Raw genomic sequence first — 23,504 nt, forward strand, 5'->3', positions numbered from 1 at the left:
CTTTCCTCTTCTACTCATTGCTGTACAAACACATAGTAAGAAATCATTTTATTCAAATAGTCACTGCCAATTATTTTTAAAGAAAAACTAGGACAAAAAAAGACACATGGACATCACACACGGATACTTCTGCACTTTTGTAGCCAATGCAAAGCAAGTAATAAGAATCCCTTGAAACTTGCCCAATTAGACAATGTTTAACAAACTCACTAGCTGGTTCTGTGCATAGGCACGTAGGCAGTGATTATGAGATTCGAACTCATTCAACAAAGCTTCAAATTTTCTATTTGTGGAAATAGAAAACAATGACCTTAAAGTTTGGAAGGATTAGTGCTTACTGTGAGTGTTTAAAATACAATATAGTTAAAGAAAAACTTTACAAGTGGTGGAATGTGATTAACAGGTAAATTTCAATGAAATTTATTTGCAAATACCCATCTTTTGTAAGAAAATAGTTTGCCCCGTCCCCAAGTCAGTGACTAAAGAAAACTTAGTGTGACTAAAGTCAAGTGAAAATAACATTAACATATCATCATGTACCTATAAGAATAGATTAAAAATTCCAGCAAGTTTGTTTCAAGTGAGTTTGCTAAATAGACTAGTTGGACAAGTCTTTAGGATCTTTTCACTGTTCGACCCACATTACTGAACTTCAGGCGCAGAGCACCTTAAAGCCTTGTAGTGTTTGCAGCTTCAAAAAACCAATAAAGTTATAAAAGAAATCAAATGACAAAAAACATCTTCCTCCTCTTCCAGTGGCATTATAAATAGACAAAAGGCACATAAATATGGGAAGGTGCAAGAAATAGGAACAAAGCTAAAGGAAGAGGTTTAGGCTTTCATTCCTATCCCACCCAAGGAACTGGGCTTCCAAATTACTTCTGTCCCAGTAATTAATCTGTGAAAAAAACTTCTTTACAAAATGTCTACCATTGTCCTTGTAGGAAGTGATCAGTCTTATAAAATTGCGGATCATTAACCAAGATTGACACAATCCCACCTACTTTTTAAAATGGCAGAAACCATAATTTCTGAATACTTCTCCCATTAATATTTTCTCCCTCCCCCAAATCCTTCAAATACCACAGATTGTTCTTTAAAGAACAAAAAAAGTCTCCAGTATGAAACATGTGACTAATTTTAGATATGTCCCGAGACTGCTGTAACCCCAAATGTCCCCACGGTGAGCTCTTTGTTTCCTTTGATTATGTCATGCAGGCTCGGCAACGATCCCGACTTAGTCTGTATTAGAGTTTTTAGCAATTTCCCTTGGTCTTGGACTTTAGATCGCCTTCGTTTTAAAGCCCTCTTCTCAGTTTTTGTCTTTTGGGTCTGTCCATTGCACAGACTTGTGCAGGCGGAAATGCCACAAAAATAAGACTCTTCTGACTGTGATGAAGTTTCTGAGCTTCCTTCAGATGGAGGACCTTTATAAGAAGAGTGATAAACTTCTCCCATATTAGAAAAATCTCTCTGATTTGTAAAGGGCTTCCTTCCTTTTATGTCTCCATTGGCTATTGGGTGCAATGGATCTGCTGGCTTTATGGTCTCAATTTTTTCGGTTTTGTACTTGCAGCGTTTCTTCTGAAAGACAAGTAAAAGGACAGGTAGGAGTCAGACCTCCAATAGGCACGTAACTAAACATCTAGAGATGGAGGCAAGTGCAACCGCCAGTGAAAAGCAAGACAGTATTATAAACATTTGGATACTGCTATATTCTATATACATACCATCATTATCTTTCCATTTTGTAAACTACTCAGAAGTTCCTTATCTGACATCTGATTACAGATTTAAAGGTGGTAACTTCTAATTAAGCAGTGTTTTAACTAACATCTGAATACCCGTTACGTGCCAGATATCATTCAAGTTGCTGTCATGTGTATCTTATTTACTAACTTTGAAAGATATTTCATCCCTGATTCCTAACAAGGTTCAGTAAGAGGCTTGGTTCCCTGTGCAACCTACAATGTAGAGAGTAGACATGTGATTGAAGCCTACAACCAATTCTTTCACTTGCACACAATTACCTTTAATCAGAATGAGTACAACTTACTTTGAGAGGCAAAATGGAAAAAGCACATACTTTTTAGCTAAAAAAGCTAAGGTATAGTTTAAGCTTAGATGCTGATCATATAAAGAAGTTACAAACTCTCTTGAGTTTCAGTTTTCTCATCTACAGGTTGTTGTGAGGAGTGTAGGACCAGTACATACACATTACTCAATAAATAATGGCCATCAACCGGGGATCATCAAACTTTTTCTGTAAAGGGCCAGACAGTAAATATTTTAGGCTTTGCAAGTACATATTGTTGCTCTTGACTATTCTTCTTTATTTTACTATGTTTTAAAAACGGCTCTATGAGTTGTGCTATATATACTCAATGAAAATACTACTTAAAAAAAGATGAAATCTTCTCTTTTGTGTCAACATGGAATGAACCTGAGGAGATTATAGTAAGTGAAGTAAGAAAGAGAAATCACCAGATAGTTGCACATTCATATGTAGAATATAATCAAATTTACAAAACACAACAAAAATAACTCATAAGACTTTGCAAAATACGGTGGTTTCCTGAGGAGAAGGAAAGAAAAGGGAGCAGTAGTTTTCAGGGGTCAATTTAATAGGGTGAAAGACACTAAAATTTTGGTGGCGGATGAATGAGGCATATATACATACAGAGGTGTAAGCTGTATTCCTGAAATTTATATTAACATTGTAATCAATGGTAAATCAATGAAAGTTTATTTTTAAAAATTAGCTTTAGGCCCATACAAAAGAAGTCACAAGCCACGTATGACCTATGGGTCACAGTTTACTGAACCCTGTTAAACATTTATATTATTATTGAAAATAAATAATATGTTCAAGGACCATGTAAAAGATTATTAAACATTGCTACCTATTTCTTCACAACACAACAATATACAACACACATTTAAAAAGAAACAAATGTTTACCTTTTTTTCTGGAGAAAACTTGAGAGGTTCTACGATGTATAAATCATTTGGGTCTACTATAAGTAAAAAAAAAAAAGAAGAAGAGGAAGACGTAAAATGTAAAGTAGATTATGTATGCCAGGATTAACCACTACAAAAATATTTTATGACCCCTTAGCAATTATTTTTTTAAACAGTGAGTTTATATCAATACCAGGTTAACAATGCATATATATTTTTAAAATTAGTAAGCCAAAAGCGACAAGGTAGGAGATGGCATCCTTATTTGGGCTTGATTGGTCACCTTCAAATAACTCCCTTCAAGTTTTTACCTAATAGCTGAATATCAGTCAATACAGTGGTAATCCTTCTTTTGGGTCTAGCCCTACCCTCATACCTGCTAAGTAAAATGATATCACCAAGTTAGCTAATATGAATTAGCTACCCATCATTTAAGTAATTCCCTAAAAAATCTAAACTCTACACTAAGTCCAAATGTTTGGTTAACATTGTGCAACAAGAAGTTATGACCATGTGTGAGGGTTAGAGAAATGTGCACACAAAGAGATCTAAGAATTTTTTTCTAATTATTACTATGATTTACCCATGATCAAAACTATGAATTCCAAAGTCTAAAAATAGCTTCAGGGGCATCCCTCGTGGCACAGGCAGTTGAGGGCAGCGCTGTGAAGCTGTCCGCAGCCTCGGCAGTGCTGGTTCGATCCCTGCCGGCGGCGGAGCAACCCACGCAGTGCGACAGACCTTTCCTGTCTCGCCCACTGCTCCTCTCAGCAGTGTATTTCAGTCAGCCTGCCTGTTCTGTTCTGTTCCCGGCTCTGCCTCTGGTGAATCCTCTCATCCTCCCGCACATCTGGCCTGTACCCAGGTTCTTGCGCAAATAAATAAATAAATTTTTTTTTAACATAAAAAAAAATAGCTTCAACATGTAACAAATGAATAAACAATAAGAATAAACATTTCTGAACTGGTGAGTAAATTAGACATATTAGTTTTAGGTTTCTAAGACTTCATTATGTCAAGCACATTCAAGACATCTCTATGACACCCCCAGAGTGGCATGGTAAATGTACATATAAGAGGGGTTATTGATACTTTTAGTCCTGATCGATTAGAAATACACAATTTATGGTGTGACAGAAGTTCAAACAATTATAATTTTTTATAAATTTTTATGTCATAGAAATTTGTTGAGGAAGACATTGAATATATGAAAACATTCATCATTTTTATCACATTACTAATCTTACTCAAATTGTTTAAAAAAAAAACATGACTGTAAACTTCTAGAAACAGTGAATGTTATTCAGATAACCTTCCCACTGAAAACAACTAAATATGATAGATTTTTAATAAATTATTGAAAGCACTAAAGAACTATTAAGATAGTGAGTAATCCCGAGGCCAAAATTCAAAGAAAAATAGAATTCAGAGTCAAGTGGAATACACAAGTCATTTCTGTCCTGAAAGCGTTTGCCAATGCAAAAATATGTGCACATAGGGCCTCCCTGGTGGCACAGGGGTTATAAAAGGCTCACTATCAAGCTATCACCACCCAACGTTGCATGAGTTTGATCCCTGGTCAGGGAGCTAAACCACATGGTGCAGTAGACCTCTCCTGTCTGTCTTGCCCGCTGCTCCTCTGAGCAGTGTATTTTAGTAGATCCACCTGTTCAGTTTCCCACTCTTTTTCTGGTGAATCCTCTCACCCCCCGCACCTCTGGCCTATACCCCAGTTCTTGTATGTGTAAATAAATGAAAATGAATCTTAAAAAAAATATGTGAGCATAGCTCTGATGGTATCATAAGAGAATGTGTTGAAATCAAACTTCACATCTACCCAAAGTAGTTTAACAAGATATCCTTTCCATTCCCTCAGTAAACAGGGACTCCAAAGGCTTACATCCTCAGGGAAAGAATGAAGCTATAGGAAAGACTTAATAGTCCAAATCCCCAACACCTGGCAGTGGTCCAACAAACCTCAATCCACAAATGTAAAGTATTTTAAAATGAAAAGCAAACAAATTCTCTCTGGAATAAGGACCTACATTCTTACTCTCAAATTAGCCCTAGAAACAATTTCTCAAAGACATGGACTAGCAAACAATGGCCTTAGGCAAGCAAAAAAGCACCTTAGGTAAGAGCTTGCAGAAAAAATTAACAGATTCACAAAGATTAACTATATCAAAACTCCAAACAGACAATAAATACAGTTATACTGGGGTAGGTTCAAAATACCTGCAGGAAACATAAAACAAGAAAAAAAATGCAGATGTTCGAAAAATACTAAAGACAAAAAAACTATAAGAACTCTTAGCACTGGAAATGGTAGATTATCTATAGCTAAAGGACATGTGGTCTAGTAAGCAGATCAGAAGAAATCATACAAAATAAAGCACAGAAAGGCAAAAGGGTGGAAAAGAAATTTAGGAGACAATAGGGATATTATGGAGAAGGACTAACATTTAATAAAGTGAAGATTCTAGAAGAGAATGAAGCAGACAGTATTTTGGAGAAAAACGGTGAAGAATTTTCCAATATTGATCAAAAATACCAATTTGGAGATACAAAGTGTCCAATAAATTGAAGCAGGAAAAAAGAAATAACAGAGAAGTCTGAGGGCAAGTAAAAGTAAGACAAATGGAAATCCTTAGAAAGACTTAAGAATTAAGAAATTGGTAAATATGTGAGTAGATTTAAATGAACTTTAGTATTAAAAAACCTTACTGCATTAAAACTGAGCAGAAAAAAAGTAAAAAAAAGTAAAAATACACAAAAACAATAACATATAAGTCAAGATAAGAAGAGACTGGTGATTGCCAGAGGGAGGGGATAGGAGGTGGGATAGGCAAAAAAATTTGTCAAAGGGGTCAAAAGCAAAATATTCCAATTATAAATAAATGGATCCTGGGGATATAATGTACAGAATGGTAACTACAGTTAATACTACTCCATTGTATATTTGAAAACTGCTCTAAGAGTAGATTTTAAAAGTTGTCATCATAAGGCAAATAAATTTTTAACTCCATGTATGACTGTGGCAATCATTCTGTAATATTCTGAAATACTGAATCATTATGCTATATAAATAAAAACTAATATAATATTACATGTCAATAAAAATTTATGTAACATAACAAGTACACCAATTTAAAGTCAGAAGAGTGGGTTAAAAAAGTAAGACTCAACCATATGTTTATGAAAAATCCACTTTGAATGTTTAGACACATATAGATGAAAAATTAAGGGATGAAGACATATAATACTAAATAATCAAAAGCAAGCAGGAATAAGTATATTAATTTCAGACAGAACAGACTTCAGAATAAGGAAATTTATCAGAAATAAAGAGGGGCATTTCATAATAAAACAGTGACTATTCCAAGAAGACATAAAAATCCTCAATGTGTATGTGTATGTGCCTCACAACACAGAGACAAAATACAAGAGGCAAAACTTAATGAACTGCAAGAAAATACAGATGGCTCTGTTACAGTTACAGGCTTTAATACACATCTATCAAAAATGAACAGATCTAGCAAGCTGAGAACCAGTAAGCACATAGCTGAATTTAAACACCAAAATCTATTGTATTTCTACACACTCGCAATACAGATATATACATACCATTTATGACAGCATCAAAAAATATTCTAGGAATAAAACTTTCAAAAGTTTTGCCTTTTTGAACCAAACAGATATTCTATGTTCTTCCCAAATTGATTTGTAGAGTCAATGTAATCTCAATCAAAAGCCTACTCCTACTACTGGGCCTCCCCGGTGGCGCAGCGGTTGAGCGCTGGGTTGCGAAGCTGCCCGCAGCCTCTGTGGCGCCGGTTCGATCCCCGGCTGTTCCCCGGCCACCGGAGGAGGGTCCCACATGGCGCACAGACCTCTCCTGCCGCCCGCTGCTCCCCTCAGCAGTGTACTTCGGTCCTTCTGACTGCTCTGCTCCCCACTCTGGCTCTGGTGAATTCTCTCAACCTCCCGCGCTTCTGACTGTACCCAGTGCATGTATAAACAAAACAAACAAATAAATAAATAAATAAGTAAAACATGCCTCTACAAAAACAAAAAAACAAAAAAACAAAAGCCTACTACTATTAATAAAGCATTGAATAAATTTATATGGAGATGTAAAGAGACAACACTGGCCAAGAAACCTGAAATAACTTGATATTCATTTAAAATTTTATGAGAATCACTACTTAATACCATATACAGAAAATCAATTTCAGGTAGATGAAAAACCTAAACATAAAAGTGAAATTAAACATGTAAAAGAAAACATAACAGAATATCATCCAAAAACTTGGAGTATTCTGTTTATTTTTTTTTCCTAAAGATTTATTTATTTATACAAGAACCGGAGTACAAGCCAGATGTGCCGGAAGGCAAGAGGATTCAACAGAGACAGAGCAGGGAACAGAACAGGCAGACTGATGAAATACACTGCTGAGGGGAGCGGCAGGCGAGATACGAGAGGTCTGCTTTGCCATGTGGGATTCTCGCCGGCCTCTTGCCGGCCTTCCGGGATCGAACCCACACTGCAGAGGCTGCGGACAGCTTGACAGTGCAGTGCTCAATGGCCTGCACCACCAGGGAGGCCCTGGAGTATTCTGTTTAAACAAGAGATAAATGGCACAAACAAAGTGGAAAAATAAGTTAATAGATCTGATTTCATTAAAATCAAGTGTTTTTCTTGTTTAAAAGACCACATGTTAAGTAAGATATCTGCAATATACCTAGCCAACCAACAACTAAGACCCAAATCTCAACAACAGCTATAACTCAGTACAAAAGAGGTCAACAACCCAATAAAAGAACAGGCAAAATAATTTTAAAGGCTAATGAAAGTCAAATGACTAAAAGGCATAAGATGATCAACTTAATTAGTAATCAAGATAATACAAATTATAATTGCAATGCACACACTTTAAATCATATCAATTTTGGGGCCTCCCTGGACACGCAGGGGTTAGTCTCAGTGCTATCAAGCTATTACCAGTCATTGTGGCATGAGTTTGATCCCCAGTGAGGGAGCTAACCCACATGGCACAGCACACCTCTTCTGCCTTGCCTGCTGCTGCCCTCAGCAGTATATTTCAGTAGCTCTACTTGTTCTCCCCATTCTGTCTCTGGTGAATCCTCTCACCCCCCCGTACCTCTGGCCACCCCAGTACTTGTATGCATAAATAAATAAAAATAAACATGTTAATGTTGTTTGTTGATAAGAATGCAGTATAGTGGAATTTCTGGTAAAAATATAAACTGGTGTGACCATTTTAGAAAAGTCTGCTATTATCTTTTTTTTTTTTTTAATAGAGGCATGTTTGTTTATTTATTTATTTGTTTGTTTGTTTTGTTTATACATGCACTGGGTACAGTCAGAAGCGCGGGAGGGCGAGAGAATTCACCAGAGCCAGAGCGGAGAGCAGAGCAGGCAGAAGGACCGAAGTACACTGCTGAGGGGAGCAGCGGGCGGCAGGAGAGGTCTGCGCGCCATGTGGGACCCTCCTCCGGTGGCCGGGGAGCAGCCGGGGATCGAACCAGCGGCGCGGAGGCCGCGGGCAGCTTCGGGCAGCTTCGCAACCCAGCGCTCAACCACTGCGCCACCGGGGAGGCCCCTGCTATTATCTTTTAATTTGCAGATAAGTACATTCTACAAACACAGCAATTTTACATTTAGGTACTATTCCTAGAGAAACTCACACAACTTATGTTCCAGTAACAAAAGGTATGTTTACGGAAAAATCTCTAACAAAACACTAGCAAACCAAATTCAAGGATTATACATTGTGACCAAGTGAGACTTATTCTCAGAGCACAAGGATGGTTCACCATATGAAAATCAATCAATATATAATATACTACACATTAACAAAATGAAGGACAAAAACCACAAGATCACTTCAATTGATGCAGAAAAAGGCTATGACAAGATTCAACACACTTTCATGATTTTAAAAAAAACAAAAAACAAAAACACTCAGTAAACCAGGAACAGAAGGAAACTACCTCAACAAAAATAAAGACTATTTATGAAAAGGCCACAGTAATATGATATTCAAAAGTGAAATACTGAAAGTTTTTAACTAAGATCAGGAACAAGGAAAGGATATGTCCTTATCCCTTCTAATCAAAATAGTATTGAAAAGTCCTAGCCAGACTAACTAGGCAAGAAAAAGAAAATAAAGGCATCCAAATTGGAAAGGAGGGAATCAAATTATCTTTATTCAGAAATGACATCATCTTATATGTAAAAAAATCTAAAAATTTCACATACAAAAAAATGGTAAAATAAACGAATTCGGCAGTTGTGCACACAAAATCAACATATAAAGATCATTTGTGTTTTTGTACAGTAATAATGAGTAATCCAGAAAAGAACTTAAGAAAACAATTTTATTCACAATAGCACAGAAAGTAATAAAAACTTTAGAAATAAGTTTAAGACAGTGAAGGACTGGTATACAGAAAAATACAAAACATTCATGAAAGAAGTGAACATGCCAACAAATGGAAAGATATTTCATATTCATCACTAGTAGATTTAATAGAGTTAAGATGTACACATGATCTAAAATGATCTACACAGGACCTCCCTGGTGGCGCAGTGGTTGAGCACTGGGCTGCGAAGCTGCCCGCAGCCTCTGCAGTGCCGGTTCAATCCCCGGCCGCCGGCGAGGGTCCCACATGGCGCGCAGACGTCCCCTGCAGCGCCCCTGCTCCCCTCAGCAGTGTATTTCATCAGTCTGCCTGTTCTGTTCCCTGCTATAGTTCTGGTGAATTCTCTCACCCTCCTGCGCTTCTGACTATACCCAATGCTTGTATAAATAAATAAATCAATCTTAAAATAAAATAAAATAAAATGATCTACACAGTTAGTGTAATTCCTATCAAAATCCCAACAGTGCTTTTTGCCTGAATAGAAAAATACATCCTAAAATTCATATGGGACTTCAAATAACCAAAACACTTTTGAAAAAGTGTAAGATTCAAACGTCCTGATTTAAAACACATTATAAAGCCACAGTAATGGAAACAGAGATGGGATGGGCAAACAATACAGAGAAATGGAATAGAAAAAAGGGCCCAGAACAAAACCTTATCCATATGGTCAATATAGTGCCAATGCCAACCAATGGGGAAGTGGATGATATCTTCAACAAATCTTACTGCAAAATCTAGATATTTAGAGGCAAAAGAAATGAAGTTGAAGCCTTATCTTTCCCCATGTGCAAAAATTAACCCAAAATGTATTAAAGACAACAACTATAAAATACCTAAAGAAAACATAGTAGAAAAAACTTCATGACAATAATTGGCAATGAAGGGTAGCATAACAAGTAGGATAACATCACATGTCAAAAATCCTATCAAAAAGCACATACAACAGAGTGAAAACATGACCTATAGAATAGGAGAATATATGTTGTAAATGATACAACTGATAAGGGGTTAATATTCAGAATATGTAAAGAACACCTACAGTAAAAAAAAAAAAAATCAAATAACCAGATTGAAAAATGGACAAAGTATTTGATTGATATTCTCCAAAGATGACTTACAAATGGCTAACAAGCAACATAAAAAGATACTTAACATCAGGAATTATCAGAGAAATATACATCAAAACCATGAGTTCCATCATCACACTATCAAAAACCAGAAAATATTACAGGTCTATAAAAAAACAGGAAACAAGTGTGGCGAAGATGTGAGAAAATCAGAACACATACACATTATTGGTGGGATTGTAAAATTGATGTAACCAGCATGAAAAACGGTACAGATGTTCCTCTAATATTGGAACTACCATATGTTTCGGCAATCTCACTTCTGGGTATATATCCAGAAGAAATAAAACAATGAAATATTTTCACAGTCATGTTCATAAGCAACACTATTTACAAAAGCCAAGAGGTAGAAGTGACCCAAATGCCACCAACAGATGTTAAAAAATATGGTATGAACGTAAAATGAAATATTATTCAGTCATAAAAGGAAGGAGATCCTGTCACATGTACCACATGGATGAACCTTAAGGACACTGTGCTAAGTAAAATAACTTAGGCACAGAAAGACAAATACTGTATGATTCTATTTATATGAGATATCTAAAGTAGTCAAATTCATAGGAACAGAAAATGCAATGGTGGTTACTAAAAGCTGCAGAAAAGGGTTTAATGGAATGATTTCAGATTTACAAAATGAAAAAGTTCTGGAGATCTGTTTTACAACAATGTGAATACACTCACTACTAAACTATACACACTCACACACACAGAGTTAAAAGTGATTAAGATGGTAAAGCTTATATTGTGCATTTTTCACCACAATTTTAAAAAATAACACATGGTCTTGTCTCATAATGTTTAGACTGAAAATAAGGCAAATAGAGGATGGCTAACCTCAAAGCAGACTATAAGTGCTATAAGAAGAAATTTAATTCAAATAGAAGAAACAATAGCAGAATCAGAATTAAAGTCAGTCTCCTGCCTATTGTAGTCAACATTTTTAATTGTAAATATAAACAAGGATGAAATAATTGTTTAAAATAGAAGTAATTCTATTGTCAGGTATAAAAGACTATTTCATTTTCTTTGAAATGTTACATAAAGAAAAGAGAAATAGTAAAATAGTCATGCTTTCAACTAATTTAAAATAAGATTAGAATATGGAGAAGGAAAAACCTATTTCCTAATTACATGTATATAGTTCAAAAAAGGAATGTTACATATCCACTGGAATGGCCAAAAGAGCAAGAATACTAAATGTTAATAAGGATGTGTGGAACAAATGAAACTCATACATAGCTGATAGGAGGGCTGACAGGTGGAAAACATTATCAGGGGTGTGTGTGTGTGTATATATATACATATACACACACACACACACATATAAGGTATATATGTATAAGGGGTGTGTATGTGGTACATGCCTAAGTATAAAAATATATCTTATGATTTAGCAATCCCATTTCTAGGTATATATCTAAAAGAAATCATCCATATGTTTACCAAATACATGTGATAGCCTCAAACTGAAAATAATCCAAATATAAATAAATGTGCGTAATGGAATACTACACAGGAATGAGAATAAACAAATTACACTCAAAGAAATGGTAAATCGCTCAACAAATACTTAAAAGTCATAATAGCAGCTATCCAGTGAGAGAATGGGCAGTAACTGAAAGAACACAAAGTTTCTGGGCTGGATAATTTACTGGTTCTTAATCTGGGTCACATAGGTGTGTTTTGTTTGTGAAAACTTATCAATCTTTACATATAATAATTATACTTTCTTGCATATAATAAAAAATTTCAGTTATAAAAAGACATCAGACAAAATAAAATATGAGAAAGAAAACATTAGGAAGGAAGAATAGATTAACCAGTTCTAAGTAAACATACATGTAATGGGTTAAGTCTGTAAAACTTAGTGATAACAGTAAAATCAGCTGAAGTTCAGGAATGATTACTTGATGATTTGATCTATTAAAACATGTTGCTTAGTTACTAATCCTAAAGCAAGAGGGAGGGAGAGAGAGAGGGAGAGAGGCCAGTGATCATTAAGAAAGCACTCCTAATTGAAATATACAATTTGGCTATTAACCTGGTTATTTTAACCTTGCTATGACAATAAATCTCTTAGTAAGTACTAACTGTAAAAGTACTGATAAAGCAAAATAGCAACTCAGTACCATCCACTCATTTAAATTTAAGTATTCATTAAATGTTAGACAGTGGAAAGCTATTATAGACTCTGGGCTATAAAAAAAAGACAGGCCAGATTTTTTAATTAGAAAGTGCCTCATAGTCCTAAACTATAGACAAAAGGGGTCCTACCTGTACAGGAAGAGGAGGCAGATAAGCACAGGATGCTATGGGAGGACATTCAGGTTTTCCATATCTGTTGAACTTTCTCAAACATCCCTTTCTAAAAAGAAATACTTCTAAACAGGAGCATGTGCAAACAAAGCTACCAATGGCTAGTTAAATAAACTAAACACCCCTCCCACCCTATGGGCTCTTAGGAACAAAGATAAAGTGTGAAAGTGGTAAGGTGGCTTTAACACAGCACAAACGCAAAGATTTGCATCCATTATTCTGTTACAGATGGTCTCAAACACAATACTGACATACTTATTCCAGAAGTAAGCTACAGTCATGTTTACACACACACACACACACACACACACACACACACAAACCTACCTTCTTTGCCAGTTAACTGTAGAGACTTTGATCTGATGAGTGGGAATGAAGTTCTCCTTTTCAAATTCATATCATCATAGGAAGAGAAACACCTAACACATTAAGAAAAAAAATCAATGTTAAGCATAATGAGTAAACAATATATAACTTACTCTACAAGGTGGGACTATTGGAAGTTATTGAGAATTTGTACATGCCACATGGGACCAAGCTCTAAAGGAACATTCCAATTACTGCCAATACATGTGTGGGGGGGTGGGGGGGAAAGAATTCTAAAGATTCTTCTCTAAAAGGTGCAATACTGAAATACCTATCTTTTCCCCTTTAGAATTTCACATTTAAGCATCTTTTAAAACCAAACATTTCAAATACATTAGTCAACAGAATCATCCAAGCATGTAGAACTTGGATGCCTCACTAACTCAAATAAATCTTTCAAAATTTTGGTCTCAAGATAATCATATGGTAAAATGAATTAACTCACTATTTGTTCAAAGTTCTCAAAAATACAAAATGCATTGTAACAAAAAGAAAATTGTGAAATAGAGTGCCAACATTACCTTTTAGGGCTTGGATACTGACTACTTTTAGGAAGTTGTGAAATAAAATCTCCATCAAATTGAGGGGTATTTCGACAACGCTGCATACAAAGCATCAGTCCCAAGACAACACAGAGAACCAAACATATGACAAGGTAGCTTTGTCGATCTGAGACCTGAGATGGGAAAGGATTTGAATAATAAAAACAATAATAAATCACACTAGTAAAAAATATAGTGAAATCCAAATTCAAAGGAATCAAAAATTTGATCATTTTAAACATTTTTCAATGTGCTTCAAAAATACAGGCTATATACTCTTTGATATTACACAGCTATGCAATGTTTTACTTTTTAGTTTTCCCTTAATCCTTACCTAGAAAATTTTAAACAAATGGAAAAGTTTTAGAAGTGGTACAATACAGGCCTCCTTGTAGGCGTAGGGGTGCTATCATCACTATGGTCTGAGTTCCATCCTCAGCCAGGGAGCTAACCCACATTTGGCAAAGCAGACCTCTCCTGGCTCTCCTGCTGCCCCTCAGCTGTGTATTTCAGTAGATCCACCTGTTCTGCTCCCCACTTTGTCTCTGGTAAATCCACTCACCCCCTACACCTCTGGTCTACACCCCAGTCCTTGTATGCATAAATAAATAAAAATAAGTCTTTTTTAAAAAAGTGGTACAATATACATATTCATGCCTTTCATATATGTCCACCAATTGTCAACATTTTACCACACTTGCTCTGTCTTTCTATTTACATTATTTCTTCCTTAGGGAGAGAAAATGATGCTTGTACCTAGTCTTTCCCATCCTGTAAAACCGAGCCATCAGTTTTAAGCCAAAAACCTAGGGCTCACCCATAGCCTCTCATTACCATACAATCTTTCAGCAAGGTTTGTCTCCTTACCTTTTAAATATATTCTCAATTTAACAACCTCACACTGTTCTCCACTTCTAAAATCCTAGTCCAAATCACTTTCACCTCATCAGATTACCACAATTACCTGGCAATGAGCTTCTTCCTCACACCTGCAATTCTCCACAGAGCAAGAAATAAGGAATTTCTTAAATTATTAAATGAGCTGATCCATGTCACTATACTCTGCAATGACTTTGCAATGATTAGAACTCACTTCTTACCCTCATGCCTCTCATTCACTGCTCTAGCAACATTAGCTTCCTTTCTGCCCTCAAACATTTTACCTTGTTTGTAATCATGGGTCCTTTGCCCTAGTTCTGCAAGTAACAGGTTTGGTCTGACCTCAAGCTGTATATGGCTGTTTACTCTTACTGAGTATTCAGTCTTAACACCACCTCCTTATAAAAGACTTCCACAATTTCCACGATCACCCTAGCCAAAGCAGCAATCTATATCACACTAATCTATTCACACACATTTTGGTGTCTTCTTGTTCTTCAGAGCACCTATTGTTAGGAGAAATGATCACCTATATTTACTATATGTATTTATTTCCTTTCTCCCACAAAACATAAAGCCTGTGAGGCCAGGGGCTATTCACTACTATATGCCAACCTGAAGTTCATGCGTCATGTTCTGACAGTTCAATCAAAATGTGTTAAATCAATGAAATCTTTGCTTTCCTTAGCAACCTAACATGTATTTTTGAAGTGAAAATGGAGTATTTATTGCAAAAAGCCTAAAACTGCTTTATAACTGTTAAGATATAATGGTTGTGTTTTCCAAAAGATTTTGATACTTCATTTCCAAAATTTAAAAATGCCACATTCAGGTATAATGAAAGTTCTCTATAAAATTCTGTTCAGTTAAAATTCATTTCTACCAAGTTTTTAAAAAGCCTGCCTTTATGATAATCTCTATATGTGCACCTGCAAAAACAATTACCTCACGTTTTAATTCTGCTACTGTTGTTGATAAGTTTGAAACAAGTTGTGTCATGTTGGTCAGTTGTGCCTGAAGTAACTGGATGGCTTCAGTTTGACGTTGATCCTATGATAGAGGAAAAAAAATAAGTACTTTATTTTCCATCTGTACATTAACTACATTATAAATTCAAGTAAATAATCTGCTAAGTGGAATGCTGCCCGATTCATGAATCATTTAATAAAACTAATTGGTTTTAAAATTAACTTGGTTGGATTCTGTTACTTAATATTATGATGTCACATAGTCAATAACCTACAATTGATCATGCAGACCATCAATGCTATGCTGGGGGAAGAGGTTTCATGTATAAAACTGTAACAAAAATGTTTCACTTACTACCATTACTGTGATCTTTTGGGGTAATTTCTATCCTACTTTATTATTTTAAAATGTTGAACATAAATGACTCATTAAATTGTTTAACATTTGGAAAACACTGATGAATTCTAGACATTTATAAACATTTACAGGATAAGGTATTAAATTTAATAAGTAGGCTAACCTTTCTAATCAAGATTTACTTCCAATACTATAATAGCAAAGATGTTAACATATAAATCACAGGGAAAAATACAGAGTAAGGGAAATTAATACAATTAATGAATAAATATTGTGCTCATGTATTATAACAGTTATGTTAAGGTGTAAGTTCTCAAATTGATCTATAAATTCAACACAGAGTGATTTTTTTTTTCCTTCTGGTGGGAGGGTTGGTGATTTTAATAGAAACTGACAAGCTTGCTCTCAAATCCAGATTGGTCAAAAAATTTTGGAAAAGAAGAGTAACCAGAGGAGGATTCACATTACCTTAAAAGTTACTTCATAGCAATGGTAAGATGTACAAATGAATAAACAGAAAAGAAGCCCAGAAATAGACGAATAGATATAGCCAATGGATTTTGATCAACATGGCAAAGGAAACTCAGTGCAGATAGATGTCTTTTGAACAAATGATGCTGAAAAACTAAGGAATATCCACATTTCCTAATCTCCTTCCTCTATACTTCCTTAATCCTTTCCAACACATAAAAAATAACTCAAAATGCATCATAAACCTAACATAATACTAAAACTATAAAATTCCTAGAAGAAAATACATGAAAAAGAGTCTGTGTGACTTTCTTTAGGCAGGGATTTTGCAGAACAAAGCAAATGGTAAACTGGGTCTCAACAAATTAAAAATGTAGCTTTTTAAAAATACTTTTAAGAGAATGCAAAAACAAGTAACACTGGGCCTCCCTGGTGGCACAGGCAGTTGAGCGCTGAGCTGTGAAGCTTTCTGCAGCCTCGGCAGTGCCTGTTCGATCCCCACCGGCCACAGAGCAACCCACATGGTGCAGCAGACCTCGCCTGTCTCACCCTCTGCTCCCCTCAGCAGTGTATCTCAGTCAGTCTGCCTGTTCTGTTTCCTGCTCTGTCTCTGGTGAATCCTCTCACTCTCCCACATATCTGGCCTGTACCCCGGTTCTTATATAAATAAATAGATCTTTAAAAAAAAAAAAGTAACATTAGGGGGAAAAAACATTTGCAAATCAAATCTCAAGTTCAAAAAAAGGACCTGCACTCAAAATGTGTAATAACTTTCAAACCTTAAAAAAAAGTGGGAGAGGGAGTAGAGGGGAGGAATTTTTTATGGAATCACAACTATAATGTTGAGAATTAAAGGCTAAGATTAAGAGGCAATGGAACTCACTGAAATTATGTCTTTTCACTTCACCTCATCTCACAAGTCCCTATATCAAAATACCTTTTAGAAAAGTTTGACATAAAATAATTGTGATAACACACTATAAAAACTTAATAAACATCACATTTAACAGTGCAATACTGAGATCATTCCCTTAAAATCAGCAGAGAGAATGGCAACCATCATCAGTCCTATCACATCATATATAGCTCAAGGCGAAAGAGAAAAAAAAATAAAAACATATAAGGATTGAAAAAGAAGAAAAACTGTTGTTTCTTATTTGCAATAAAATTGTCTAACTGAAAACCACAAAAGAATTGAGTTTAGCAAAAGTGCATAAAAGTACAGTGTACCTCAACACGTGTCTCAAAATGTAGGATTAAAATGCTCTAGAAAGTTTTCTCTAAAGGATAGAATGATGCTAAAAACAACGTGACTTTCCAAACATTGGTGATGCATAATGGACTTAATCATTAGTTATCAGGAGAAAAATAAACTAGTAATACTTAATCTTCCTACCGGAGAGATCCTACAAAATTCAATGGAAATTTACATAAGAAGAAAAAAAGACATGAAGATGACCAACCTGCTCCTCTGCTATTTTTGAAGTATTCTGAAGTTTTACTATTGTTTTATTAAAAGCCTTCTGCATTTCTTCCATTTGTTTTCGGTACCTGTGGAGTTAAGAATTGATCTAAATTTAATTTATTTACTCATTTATTTACTGGAAACACCTCTGATTTTGATGAGATAAATTCATTTTTTCTATAAATGATGCTTGTGAACCTGTGTGATACAGGTAAAAAGAAAGGTTAAAAAAGAGATCCCTTGCTGTTAAGTCTTAGCCCTTCCGCCATGTTGGCCTAGGTTCGATCCCTCGCCAGGGAGCTAACACACATGGTGAAGCAGACAGCTCCTGCCTCACCCGCTGCTCCCCTCAGCAGTGTATTTCAGTGAATCCGCTTGCTGTGCTTCCCACTCTGTGTCTGATGAATCCTCTTACCTATACCCCAGTTCTTTTACACAAAATAAAAAAAAAAAAAATCTTAAAAAAAAAAAGATCCCTTGAAGTATCGGCTACCTCAATGTCAATTCTATGCCTCTCACTGCTATAGAAGAGTTATTACCAATTGCTGTAGTTCTCCTGGGGGCTGCCTGGGGTATGGGAGGTGATTGGGAAAAGCAGGTATGAGCTAGGTGAACATGCACATGGACACACAATCTGTCAATAAATGTATGGGCTAGGGCGAAACCCCATTTAAGATATAATGACTACCTTAGTGACATCTCATCAGTATTTCTACTTAAGAGGAAGAAGAAAAGGTAGTATTTCAGAAATTCTAAACACTTAATGCCAAAATGCTGGAGAAGCCCTGAGGACCCTGGGTACTTAAAAGGAACAAAAAAAAAAAAAGAGTACATATGCTTGTCAAATGAAAAATGGTATCTTAATAACTGCATAAACATACTGGAATTGCCTCTGGCACTTATGAGCAGAAGAACATAAATGATTACAACTAGAACTAGGACTCTAGGACTTATTTAAAATAGCACAAATGTTGCCTAATTATCCAGTTCGGTCCATTCTAATTTTCACTTACTTAAACTCTAGAATGATCCCTTGTCAAGTTTCACTAGGAGCTTTAAGGTTCATGTGCTATGATTTTTTTCCATGAGCACACTGGTAATCAAATAGTAAAAGTGGCTAAATTTAAGCAACAGTAGAAAGCAGAAATAGAGTACAGATAATTCAAACTTGTTACCCTAATATCAAAAGCATTTCATTACTTAGTACTTCTAAAAAAGAACTTATTCTTTAAGTCACCAATTAATATCCAATTACATTCTTTCTCTTCCAGATCTTTTATGCTTACTGCTATTATATCACAGGATAATGAAATCCTTCCTCTTCTAGTCACAGAGTATGTTCTGCTACTTAACTCATAATATGCAAAATAGATTGTGCTCATTCATAAGAAAGCTTACCTTTGGCTTAGCTCCTCCAGATAGCGACCACTAAGAGACATGTTAACTTCTAAGGCTTTAATACGATTATTAAGTCTCATAAATACTGACTCCTTTTGGTTTGATCCATGTACAAGATTCCCATTAGCATATCCCAGATCTGTAGAATTCTGCAGTTCAGCATAAAAATCTGTAGCTGTCCTCTGTAACCCTCTCAAAAGGGCATCTTCTGGAGATTGTTCCTCCTCTTTTACTTCAGGTAATGTAGAAGAATCCACAACAGGAGTCAAAATTTGCTTTGGTGTATCAGCTATGTTTATTTTGGCTTCGCCATCTTCACTGTCTGGTACAGTAGGTGTGTTTACAGGTGGCACTATTGTTTCAGATAGCTTTGTGATAATTTGCATGGAGTTTACGTCTTCTTTTACAATAGTATCCATTACTTCATTAACTTTACTTGTTTCATAGATCACAGCTGGTTTTTCTATAGAACTAAAACTCACAGACTTCTTTTCTGTTTCATTATCAACCTCAACAAAACCCTCTTGGGGAACCACCTGTGATGGTATAGGATCTGTCTCATATTTAATAGACTCAGATACTTCTATTTTAGATAATGAATTGATTTCTGGAGTAACATCTAAATGAAGAGACTGAGAAAGAGTTTGAGGATGGCTTGGCTCAAGTTCAATTGCATCTATAGTGTGATTAGTCAAATCACCTTGGTGCATACTACTTAAGTCACCTCCAACAATAGTTTCAGCTTCATTTTCCTTACTCTTACTGTTCAATTCTTCACTTGGAGGTTGCAATACTGAAACATCTACTGACCCTGCAGGAAGTAGTAATGGTGGTTGAAATGACACAAGATCATTTCTTTCTTTATTCACAGCAGTTCTGCTGCGTTGCCGATAAAAAGCAACACTAACTGAACACCATTCATATATGTATTCCGAAAAAGTGGAAATACAACAAATTGTAGCAAGTTCACTGCAAAATATTTGTGTCTCTAGCTCGAACCAGGGTGATGACTCATCCTCTTGTTCACCGCTACCCAGAAGGGTCACTGTGGATGGACTTGCATCCTCCTCTTCCTCTTGAACTAGTTGTACAATGGGACTCTCTTTCGGAATATCTGGTGATGACACCTTTATGTCTTCTCTGTGTTCTTCAGTGGTTACAAACCTAAAATTATATATCTTAATTATAAATCACTTTAACTAGAAATCTGAAGTTAAAATTATTATAGATATTTCACACAGAAGACAAAAGGCCAAAAATGAAGAAATACAAATTATTTTTTGATGAATATTTCCCCTTCAAATCATTTTCATCATAAAGACAAAAACTGTTCAGAAATGGTAACAGAAGACCATTTATCAGGTTAACATTTAAGAGACTGAAACCACAATATTTAACAAATCAAACTTGTGTTTTTGTAATGTTTAAGATACTTACTGAAATATCACATACCTTTCTTCCTATAAATCTACCTAAAATCTTTATAAGCTTCATCACTCTTTATATCAGAAACTAAGTCACCTAAGGACTATTAAGTCTCACAGCCAGAATCAGAATTCTTAATATTTATGAATGTACTTTTTGCTTGACTATCCTATCTGAAAAGGCAGCTAGGTTTCTGAAAGGTAATTTTTCCAAGGATTATTTAAATAATTCCAATATGGCATTAAACACACACATGATTATCTACTTCAGAGAGAGTATTTCTCCCTCCCACACCCACCCCCTACACTGTTTAAGTATTTCAGGCACCCTTTATAGCTTTTTCTAGGCATAGCACAGATACTTAATCAATGCTTTCAAATTACAGGCCTTTTATATTTGTCCTCAAATCTATACTTACAGTGTGAGGTCAATTATTTGCAATAAGGATTCAGTGTTGGGAAATGTAAAGTAATACATAATATCAATATGACAAACATTTGGTTTAGAGTGAAGTATATTCCTACTACCAAGAAACAAAGTACCTTGTACCAAGCTGTTTTGAAAACTGAAACATCCTTCCTATGATTCAGAGCTTTGGATAGATAATCATTTCACATACAAATCACAAGTAGCTTTTCATATGCTAGTATAGATAGCTCTCTATTTTAACAAAACTCTAATATACAATATAACTTACTCAGGTGCTGTAACAAGACTTGAAACAGGAACTGACTCAGGCATTTTAGGTGTAGTTGTGGCAGTGGTATTCTCAGATATACTTCTATTTCCTATTTCAAAAAAGATGCCCATTTTGAGTTTAATTTTAAAAAGCTATATCATAAAACATTTCATTTTAACAAAAAACTTAGTTTCAATGTCAATTCAATGTCAATTAGGTTTACTATTGAAGACCTTTTTATCAGTTCTTTTAGTAAGTATTGATTGTAAAAGGTCACAACTACAACTAATGCATATTCTTTTCCAACTTCTCAGATAATTAAAGTCACATAACTATGAATTTTATGTAATATTGCATGATTAATATGTTTTCTAGACCTGAAGTTATAAAGAGAATAAGAAATAAACAGGTCATTTCAAGTTTGCTCTTAGAACTAAGTAATTTTTTAAAATAAAGGCAAGATTGTTTCTCCTTGTTAATAATATTCTTGTTTGGCACTCATTAAGGGAAAATAAACCCTCTTTCTAAATGGAATATCTCAAAAAATAAAAGAAAAACATAGTTGAAGTATTACTGGTTATCAAAACCTCAGTAAAGAAATAAGGAGTAAAATCACTACTTTGACAATAGGGACGAGTCAAAATACAAATTTTGAATTTACACAAACAGGATCCTATTATAAAAGAGAATTTGTGTAATTTAAATAATAAATAATAAGATAGCTAATTTCCTTTGGAACATTTCAGTATTTCTAAATTTAAAAAAACTGCTTGATAATGTAAGCTTTATTAATTTTCTTAGTAAGAAAGAACCCTGGATTATCAGATATTTCAAAGACCCACAAAATGATTAGGTACCTTCTGTTAGGTCTTCAGTTTTTGCTCCCAGAATATTAGCGGCAATATTCACCATATTTAGAATGGCATCTAAAACAAAATTCAATCAGAGAAAAATACCAATACACCTAAATAGTCTCATATAAAAATATCAGAAAATCAAGAAACCATTTGTAATGGTCCTTTTTTTGCATTTTTGGACTAAAGTTAAATCACCTGCTACTTAAATACAGGACACAAATTTCAGCCAAAAGATATAAAACATAAATCTCAATTTTTATGTTCATAAGGACTGAAAATTAAAATGTACTTTTATAATAAAGCTTCCCAAAATGTATAAACAAAATGCCATCTTTAGTATATCATAAATATTCAAATATAATTCAACATAGTATTGTGACAAGGAAGAAATATGTCCAAAATTCATATTTCACAGAGAAGTTTTTCTTTAATAAGGTTCGAAAGGTTAAAGAAAAAAAAAATTTTTCCTAAACAGGTAATAATCATAGGTAACCAAAAAAAGGGGAAATTATCCAAAAGACAGTTAGATTTTGTTTTATGAACACATAATATCTATTGGTATTATGATTAAATCCCAAATTGATATTGCCTATAATTAAATTTATTAGATGAAATTTAACAATGGACAATAAAATACACAAATTTTTTCACGAGTTGGGTGGATACAGTTATGAGGTAATTAAACCTCAAAGTTACGAAACTCTAAGTGTAGGAGGTAAAAAGCAAACTGCATATCTGCTAATTTTGCCTCTTTCCAAAGAAGGTATTTGGATGATGACTGAAGTGGCACAAACCTTAATCTATATAAAAGAGGAGGACCATAAAAGAGCAGAAATCAAACCAGCTCATGCTGAGAACAGGATGATTCCCAGGAATATGATAAAATTTCAAGGGAAATTAACTTCTACCCCCCATGTAATCTCTGAAGTTTCACTGAAAGTTACTTCATCAGTATTAGGTATTTTTCCTATTAAAATACTAAGGCTTGCGGCCTGCCTGGTGGCGCAAAGGGTTAAAACGCAGCACCTACGGAGCTATCCCCAGCCACCACAGCAAGAGTTTGATCCCCGGCCAGGGAGCTAACTCACATGGCACAGCAAACCTCTCCTGTCTCATCCACTGCTCCCCCCAGCAGTGTATTTCTGTAGATCTGCCTGTTCTGTTCCCCACTCTGCTCTGGTGAATCCTCTCACCCACTGCCTCTCTGGCCTGTACCCTAGCTCTTGTATGCATAACTAAATA

The 23,504-nt window shown here is 35.1% G+C and overlaps 1 protein-coding gene across 4 annotated transcripts in view; it reads right to left on the reverse strand.

Annotated features, from left to right (window-relative positions):
• Positions 1 to 1,140: 1,140 nt before the first annotated feature.
• Positions 1,141 to 23,504, reverse strand: part of SUCO (SUN domain containing ossification factor) — a gene marked incomplete at both ends in the record, with an annotated part of 70,110 nt that continues 47,746 nt past the window's right edge. For 3 of the 4 annotated variants that reach the window (XM_084251009.1, XM_084251008.1, XM_084251007.1), the window contains 9 exons: positions 1,141 to 1,584; positions 2,962 to 3,017; positions 13,182 to 13,273; positions 13,742 to 13,896; positions 15,587 to 15,691; positions 17,902 to 17,989; positions 19,302 to 20,465; positions 21,424 to 21,514; positions 22,263 to 22,331. In XM_084251009.1, coding sequence (XP_084107135.1) covers positions 1,141 to 1,584; positions 2,962 to 3,017; positions 13,182 to 13,273; positions 13,742 to 13,896; positions 15,587 to 15,691; positions 17,902 to 17,989; positions 19,302 to 20,465; positions 21,424 to 21,514; positions 22,263 to 22,331 — 2,264 coding nt within the window. The remainder of the gene's footprint in view (positions 1,585 to 2,961; positions 3,018 to 13,181; positions 13,274 to 13,741; positions 13,897 to 15,586; positions 15,692 to 17,901; positions 17,990 to 19,301; positions 20,466 to 21,423; positions 21,515 to 22,262; positions 22,332 to 23,504) is intronic. The other variant, XM_084251010.1, reaches the window with a different exon arrangement.

This window comes from Talpa europaea (genome assembly GCF_964194135.1).
Source record: "Talpa europaea genome assembly, chromosome: 12".
Classification (NCBI taxonomy): domain Eukaryota; kingdom Metazoa; phylum Chordata; class Mammalia; order Eulipotyphla; family Talpidae; genus Talpa; species Talpa europaea.